Here is a 9596-nt window from a genome sequence, read left to right on the forward strand (position 1 = left end):
TTATTATTTAATCTTCTATACCATCTGGTTTGTATTAACTAACATATTATATTATTAGTGAATTATTTTCAATATATTATTAAAAAAATTTAGTTTTTAAACATGTTATTTTTGGTCATTTTACATTTTTTAATTAGCTTATCAGCTAATTTTTGTCAAACTTATTAGTTCATTAGCTAGCTTATCAGCTAATAGGTAGCTTATCAGTGACAAATAACTTATCAGCTAGTTTGCCAAACAAACCTATATTTATAAAAAAAATGGATCAATAATTTATTAAATGGGATTTTAGATATAAAAAAATCCAAATTGTCTGCTTGTTAATTAATATTAATATAACATTTTGTTTATTAAATTATAAATTTTACATTATATTCCTTTTTTTAATAACTTTAACATTAATTTATTAACGAATATTAAAAGGACGCAAAATATAATCTATATGACAATACAATAAATACAAACCGTCATCTTTATATTCATGGTGCAAAAAGATAAGTGGAGAAATAATGAGAATTTAACATGTATAACCATAGACAACATGATTCTCAAAAATGATTCATCAATTTGATTAGGTTAGAAATTATATTGTAATGTATGTTACAAACCATAACATAAATTGTTTAGGATAGCAACCCAACTTAGTTTGGTTTTCATTAGTGGTGCAAAGTTAGAGTTTATAAAAATGATTTGTTTTGGGTAAAATACTGATATCTTAAAAATAACAATTGTGGGTATAGGTGTAAATTTTATCCGAAAGTATAATAGTAACTTAAATGGTTGATAAGACCAGTCACAAAATAATCCCATTCGATTCCTCCTCTCGAAGCTACATCGTATGGGTCGCGATTATGGTTTTCTCATAAATTTTCCACAAATCCTAACTTTCGATTTGCCAACCGTACTAAGTAGATCTTGCATATCATAGTTCTGTCAGTATGGAGAGATGCACATATCTCTATGACATACCAACTCAACCGACATCTGAACCTTAGTCTGGTTATGCAAAAACTCATATCTCTATCCGATTATTGAAGATTTTCTCAAACCACCTTGTATCATTCAAGCCGTATTTCTGATCCATCCATCTCTGGATCAAAGATCTAATGGTGTCTTCTTCCTCTAGTTAATCTTCATCTCTTTTGTCTTCTTTCTCATCACTTTTATGAAAGCTCTAGCATTGACACAGCTGAAACCTACATTCCTCTATTACATATTTGACAATAAATCTCCAATAAGGACTTTTTTTTGTAGCTATAGCTACTGCTTGTCACAGTGGTGATTCGCCACTATGACAATTTTTTAGTTATTTTTCGACATGTACAACAATCAAATACAAATTTTTATCCTTAACAACTCTAAATGAAAATAAATAAATAAAAAGGGGAAACATAGACACATAAAAGGTAAAACACACACTAAAAGGGAATAAAAATACATATTAACGCAATGTAAATAACCCTCAAAATGAGAGTTATCATGTGCACCACAATGCTCCCGATGAACTAATACCTATTTCTAACTACAATACAAAAATAACCATCTCATTTTAAATCATCAAACCAACTCAGAAATTACATCTATGGTCAATGACTGATGTCTGAATCCAAGAGCCCGCACCATAATGCCCCTTATGACCCAATGCTTATTTCTAGCAACAATACGGGAATAACCGTCCCATTTTTAAACCAACAAAAACTGACTCCTATGCCTACAGATTTGTTGCATTACAGTCTAAATTACATTACTCAAATTGAATAACCAATGTACTCAAAATATGTAATTTTCAAATAAATATGTCATAAATGCATATCACGTCCAAAGCTCAACATAGAGCAATTTAAACGGGATAAATGTCCCTAAAACTCATTTGAGTTGAAATCAACTAATAAACTCCACAACTCATATGACTATACAATTAAAGTCAACATAAAGCAATAAGTTACAAAAGATTTGAAAATCATCATCACTAACTCAAAGGTTGAGCAAAATCCAGGGTTGTCCTAATTTTTTTGGAGGCCCTGTTACACCTGTTTCCACGTACTACTATTATAGTCAAACACCCGTGGACAATTTGCACACCTCAAACAATATCCGTCGTAAACCCTAGGGTACACGTATCGATTATAATAGTAAGGACACGCCGCCCATATATGCGTCGAAGCTCCACCGTTGGCACGTCTCACCGGAATCTTATCACGTGAAATTGATCGATTCTCGTCCTCTTTATCTCTCTCTTTCTTCAGTGCGACTAGATCAACCTTCGAAAACACAAACAATTCATTGTCATAAGCAGTTTTCCTCGAAGGATCAGACAACACAACCCAAGCATCAGCAATGAGCTTGAACGTCGTATCGACAAAATCATACTTGTTCTTATCAGGATGAAGAAGGAGTGCAGCCGACAATACCGTCGTTTAATGAGATTGTCATCATCGTTTTGTTGGCTTTCTAGTTAGAGGATTGCATACCAATTTTGATTTTTAGTTTGCTTGTCACCGGCAACAGGGACATCAACAATAACCAAAATATGATATGTGCCTTCGAGTAACGACTCAGTTTCTTGAGCTAACTGAACAAATCATGAGCGTCGGTTAGATCTCTACCTTGTGGGAGGTTGTCGACAATTGCAAGCAGTCGCTCACTTCAATTTTTTCGATGGCTTGCATATAGAGAGATGGTTTTTTCCTGATTGGAGAAGACGTTGTGGTTGTAGAAATGATGTGTTTGTTCCCAAACCCAAACGAGTGTGAAGTTAGGCCCCAATATTGTGGGGGCCCTGTTCTAAATCTTATATTTAACAGGCCAAGAGACGGGCTTGGCAAAATCCCAAAACGAGTAAGTTATCCTAAATCGAAGCCAATAAGCTCTTCCACAAGTAAGTAATCAACAACATTTGATAAATCTTAAGGTAACACTTTAAGACTCCAAAAAACATATTTTTGGCATGTACAAAGTTTCACAAATCAACTTGAAACACACTTTGTTAGGTTCGGTTAAACCTATTTTAAAACTCATCTCTAGCTTCCAAAAGATGAAGACTTGAATCCATGAGCAAGGATCTCTAGAAATCTTCTTTAGGCAACAACCCAAATCTAGAAATAGTACCATATGTTGACACAAACTTCAAATCCACAAAGATCCCTCAAATATAGAGCTCAAAATACTCAAGAAACTTACCTCTTCAAGAACTTGAACCCTTTAATCCAAAACTCTACAATTGAGATCTTCATCTCCAATCATAGATCTTCAATCTCTAACTTAATAATTCCATTTGCCCTCAAAAACCTTTAAAAATTATCCGAAAATGTGAAAATCTCCTTCAATGGAAGAGAAATAAAGAAGGGGGAGTGAAATGGAAAACCCTAGCTCAAAATGGGGTTTTAGCCCATCAGGGTTCGTAGGCGCTTTCTAGGCTACTTAAGTAGCTTGGAAAATAGGTCGAGCACAAAAACTCTCTAGTATCTTAAGCGGCTTGGGAGGCGACCCATATCACCTGACAACCCGCCTGACACCCTATTTTGTGTTTTCAAAATGCTTTTAGACTTCCTAAGCTACCAAGCTTGCATAGGAGGTCCCATAACACCCTGAATGAGTTCCAAGACAACTTTCCTTCACCACAAATTCGACCATGCCCCTGGATTTACATGTCACATATCATGGATAAACACCAAATGGCTCATTAAAACAAGTCTAAACCCTTAAACAATTAACCAAAAACACAGATGTTACACATATATCTTCTAAATAAAACGTGTAAAATAATTCAACAACCCCACATCAATTGGTTATTCATCCTAACCAAGTTGATCGGTCAACGTATTAAAAATATAGGATTGTTGAAACAATAATAGAACTAAAAATGCAAAAAATAAAAGATTTCATGGATATAAGGTTTTTGAATGTATTATATTACTATAAAATATTTTACCTTTTTAGTAACTTTAGTTGTATAAGATCATCTAACCCACATAAAAATATAATTTTGATACCTATTTTATTTTAATTTTATGATCCACACACTATAAAAGAAGGTTTACACTTTAAGACAAAAAATTTGAAAGTGACCAATATCCTAGGATCAAGTGCACATGGCTTTCTTTGGTACATGATAGTAGTAGTGAATAGTGATGTGTCATGCGGCTGTGGATTTTTCGTTTAACATTTAAATTTGATTTATAATTTATTATTATTGTTATTTATATTTAATGGTAATTAGATCACTAACAGAATTATATTTTTCGGTAATAGCTAATTGGGTAAGATTCTCAATAAGTAAAATAACAGTAAAATTGTTTGTAAAAACCATTATTTCTGACCGGATAAGTGTCTCTTACCTGGCAAGAGACAATAAGGTCTCATTTAGTTTGTAGGATTGGATAGGATTTAGAATTCAATTTCAGTCCAATCTCTTGTTTGGTTTGAAGGATTGCTTGTATTTGAAATCCCGGAATTTCATTGAAAATCCCACAAACAAGGGATTTAGAAATCCCATGAGGATTGTTGGTATTTTGTTGGATTTCGTGAGATTTGTAAGTAATGATTTTTAAAATATGTTGAAAACATTTGTGTTATAATAATCAATTATTAAAAAAACATTATTTTTATAAATTATTTATAAAAAATGGAATTCAATTCCATCGCCAAATCTTACAAACTAAACACACCAAAGATTCCAAATCCCTCCACGAAATCTAGTTCCCTCAAAACCATTCCTCAAACCAAACGCTCGCTAAGTACTTAGTTACCCGGTTAGAGACAGTAAATGCTAAATTAACAGCTTGTTAGTAGGCTTTTGATTCTTCCAATGAAATTAAGAATGATAATGATTCTGAATTTCATTCCCGACTCCCTAGTTTGTTGATGAATGTCTTATTATTCAATATCTGGTATTGACTTATTATCGTTGTATTAAATCATAAATCATTAATTATTTGCAGTCTTTGTCGCTTATTACCCTCAACAAAGCACCTCCTAAATCTTGATTATCAAGAAAGTTGCCTAAAAATAAAATATATCGTATTTTTTGCTACATCCGGAAATAGAAATTGTTGAAAAATACATGGTTTTATAGATGTTCAAATATCCAAGCAAAGAGTACAAGTAATCATGCACGAGCTCAAATAGGAGTTTGGGCAATGTTTTGGCCGGCCTAAGTTGTTTGGCCCTAAACCATGTCGCACTAGGTTTGAATGAAGACGAGAGTTGGGTGTCGGGCGGCCTTCTAAGGCGACTTCTATGTGGCACGAGCCACGTCTCGGCTTTCATGAAGCCTTGTGTTGGCCGCACAACACACATGACCCGTGCCCTCACATCCACATACGGGCGACTTAGGTCATGCCGGAAGTAGCCCGGTCCACCTGATCCATCCGTTGGTTTCTTTTTTGGCAAGCTTAAAACATGATTTTTCTTTGTTTTGTTTGGTTACCAGAATCGGTAACTTCGTTTTATGAAACATTGGGTAGCTGATTTGTTGATCCAAGCATCTTTGTAAACACGTTGTAGTTATTCCCCTTAAGTAACATGTTGCACTTTATCTCCTTGTGGACATACACTATCACCTGATGAGGAACTACATTAAATCTCAATTTACATATCCCTTTGATAATAATCGTATATATGTTTATAATTGTTTTAATTGACGTTTGTGGATCGGTATATTTGATTAGACAACAATATACAATTTCTTAGATCTCGTTTATGCATTGGGTCAGTTTGCATTATGGTTTATTGATAATCATTGATTATTTACGATAACATCTTTAGTGATTTGTTTGGTGATTAATGATTATATGTGTAGGTTTGATTCAAAAGAAGTTCTGGAGAGGTTGAGGGGTAAAAGGGTACTTTTTGTTGGGGATTCAGTAAATAGAAACCAATGGGTTTCAATGGTATGTATGCTTCAAACAGTCATCCCTCTTGGAAGGAAGAAGATGCAGAAAGTTCCCAATGTATCAATGCTCACCTTCAAGGCACTTGTGAGTAATTCTATTTTTTTTATTTTAATAGTTTTTTTTTTTAATTTTCATATTCTAATACATCTTATGCTTTTTATATAATTAGAAGGGTATTCACACAATGCAGCAAGATATATCTCGATTTTGGTGTTTCATTTTATTTTATCTCTATTTAGGTTATAATCAAATTTTATATGGTTTTGAGAAAACGAAAATGTGTTTATTTTTGAATAAAATATAAATTTGAAGATATCATAAAAATTTGAAAAAAAATATATCGATATTAGTATCAAATTAATTTCCTTAAAAATTATTTTTTCTTCTATAATTTCTTTAATTCAAATTTTTTATTATAATCTAATTTAAGTTTAATAACAAAGTTTTTAATTTAAGAATCTAATCTTTTTATAAAAATAATAATTAAGTATTGTGTTTGAACTTCCTGTTTATCCTAATTATATTTTAGATTTTTTATACTTAAAATGAGATATTTATCTTGTATTTAATTTTGTTTATCTATAGTTGGTTATACAAATTCAAACATGAGGTTTTAATAAGATGTCTACTTGAATTTTAAGTATAATGCATCAACAAAAAGTATTTTATGCATAAAAGATGATTTTTAAGAGTTTTTGTAAAATATTTTATAATATAATATAGATTAATTAACAACATCTTATAATTTTATAAATAAAAAATGCTAAGTATAACAACTTTGTAAGCAAAAAATCATCCATAAAAATTATTATATTTTCTAGTTTTAAATTTTCAACATAAAATTGGTACAAAATATTTTATTTTATTGAATCATGTTTTTAGAAGAATAACCATTCTTGTAGTGTTGTCAATAGAGGACAAAATAGTAAAAATCACTCCTTTAAATGACAAAATGGTCAAAATCACACAAAGTTATCACACTACTTTTTGCATGTGCATTTAAAAATTGTGTCACTTGCATTTTCAGATTTTCAAGTTATAATATTTATAAATGAATGAGTAAAATATTGAGAGAAATTGATTCAAAAAATGTTAAAATAATTAAAAATATAAAAATTTAATTTAATTAATATAATTATGAGAGCTATCTTCCTAGGAGGTCAAAATAGCTTTGGACTTGGATGACTCCATGCCAATGTCACACATAATATAATTAATTAATTTTGTATTCTAAGTATATAATTTAAGGAAATTTATTAAAATAATTATTTTTCAGATTTGGTTTCATTTTTAGTATTTTTTTTAAGTTTATCAAAACAACCATAAATCTGTAAAACTTACGTCCCTAATTGCAGACCAAGCTAAAAGACAAAAAAAATTACACTTTCTACTCCTGTCCGGAAAAAAAGTTACATTTTTCACTAAGGTCCACAATTTTTTTTTTTTTTTGCAGATCTAGGGTATTTTGGTAAACCTTGTAAAAATTGGCTAACATGTGAAACTAACCGGTAAAAATGACTATTTTAATTAATTTCCTTGTAATTTAATCAAAACATAAAATTACGTTTTTTTTCATTGTCATTTTTCGAATGGTATTATAACTTTTACTACATACGGTACATGTTGATTATCAAGTTTATATTCTTGTCATTATTTTTTTCTATGTTATATTTATATATATTAAAAACCGTACAGGAATATAATGTTTCAATAGACTTTTATTGGGCTCCGCTCTTGGTGGAATCGAATGGTGACCATCCCACGAAACATAAGACAAATGATCGTATAGTTCGAATCAAATCCATAGAGCACCATGCAAAAAATTGGGTGAACGTCGATGTACTAGTTTTTAACTCGTACCTTTGGTGGAGGACGCCTGCACTAAAGATCTTGTGAGTTCATACATCTGACTTCAGGTTTTCTAGTTTTGATAATTGAATTCTAAAATATTATTTTTCGTCAGAAATGGATCATCTGAAGATTCCAAACAATACAACATAGTCGATAATCATCGTGGCTATAGGATGGTTATGAAAACATGGTCTGATTGGTTATATACTCATATCAACCATACGAGGACTCAATCATATTTCATTAGTATGACCGCAACCCATCATAGGTAATATATCTGAAATTTAGGTTCTTTTACTACATTTCTACTTCCAATACTTATAGTTTTATTCTAAATTTATGTTCAGGGGCGTAGAATGGGGCAGCAAAAGTGATGAAAACTGTTTAAATGAAACAGAGCCAATAACAAAAGATGACTTTTGGGAGAGTGGGTCCGATTTGAAAATGTTTAAAATATTAGAGTCTTCGCTAAACAAGTTGAAAGCAAAAGGGGTAAAAGTGCAATTGATTAATATTACACAACTAACACAATATCGGAAAGACGCGCACCCTTCGATTTATAGGTTGCACTATTCTCCATTAACGAACACACAATTGTCCAACCCCTCAAGTTATGCAGATTGTACACATTGGTGCCTTCCCGGTGTCCCAGATGTTTGGAATGAGCTACTTTTAACTTACATTCTTCGAAAACATAAATAAGTTAACTTTTATAGACCATTGAACTTATTGAGGCCTAAATATTTGTTACTATGAAGTGTAAATTTGTTTATTTTTTTATTACATTAAATGTAGTTAAGATTTTTTTGTTCATAAGGCTATGAACGTCCCTCCTTTTTCCTTGTCTACTTGAATCAATCATTTATGTTTGCAATTTTGATTCTTATTGCAATTTGTTTGTGAAATGGCACTTGTAGATATGGTTATATGATATAAAGGTACATTCAATTTCTTTATTTGTGGTATAACGGTTTTCTTGTTTTTGGTGTGTCTTTCCGAACCTAGAAGTTTTTAAATAAGTTGATTTGTGATACCTAACCCATGAACACCACATACCACACATGCATGCATTGCTTGCTTTTGAAGACTAATGGCCAAGTCACCAGAGACCTCCCATTGTGAAGTAGTGAGTACTTGAGAACACGAAGGCCTTGGGTACAATTTTTACAACTTGGAGCCTCCATATGTTGCAATACACATATACATTGTTTGTAAGGGATAAGGGACCGAGAAAACTTTCCTAGCAATAACCAGTCACTAATAGAGGTTGCTAGATGGGATCAGGCTCGTAAAAGGAAGATTATGACTCAAATGTTTCTTTGTACAGGAGAAATGTGCGCATCTGGACTAATTTTATTAGGGCATGTAGATAACAACAGAAAATTTCTTAGTACCCCTAAGGAGATTCTAACTAGTGACCTATATAGAGGATCCCAAAGCCTTAGCCTGTATTTTCCTATTGAGTTATCCCTCAATGTTAGTGGCATAAATGTTTGTGTGAGATCATTTGGGTTTTAATAACAAACATTTTGTGATGGTCTCTTATCTCTATTTTGAGGTAGTGAGGTTTAATTGCTTACCTTTGGATCTTGTAATCAATCAGGTAAGAATTTTGTTGTAATCTACATCTTTTTGAAATTAATACATCATCCTAGGTATGTTTGAAGGGCGTACACGGTTGTAAAGGTCTTGAAGCCTCATTATATGTTTGTGTTGTTACATTATTACTTTATTCATTTGATGTGTTATTATGACAAATAGTATATCAAATTTATCCATTTTCTTTTCATGTATCAGTTATTAGGTCGTTTACACATATTTTGAGTAGTTAGGACCTTTATTAAGTGTTAG

The 9596-nt window shown here is 31.7% G+C and overlaps 1 protein-coding gene across 1 annotated transcript in view; it reads left to right on the top strand.

The window, feature by feature from the left end:
* The window catches only part of LOC112507011 (protein trichome birefringence-like 34), an 11642-nt gene extending 3049 nt beyond the window's left edge, over positions 1-8593 (top strand). Inside the window, exons 2-5 of the mRNA XM_025111390.1 lie at positions 5801-5978; positions 7590-7786; positions 7858-8013; positions 8093-8593. Coding sequence (XP_024967158.1) covers positions 5801-5978; positions 7590-7786; positions 7858-8013; positions 8093-8447 — 886 coding nt within the window. The 3' untranslated portion in view covers positions 8448-8593. The remainder of the gene's footprint in view (positions 1-5800; positions 5979-7589; positions 7787-7857; positions 8014-8092) is intronic.
* Positions 8594-9596: the final 1003 nt, after the last annotated feature.

The sequence above is a fragment of the Cynara cardunculus genome, assembly GCF_001531365.2.
Source record: "Cynara cardunculus var. scolymus isolate 2C chromosome LG 2, CcrdV1, whole genome shotgun sequence".
NCBI classification, from domain to species: Eukaryota; Viridiplantae; Streptophyta; class Magnoliopsida; order Asterales; family Asteraceae; genus Cynara; species Cynara cardunculus.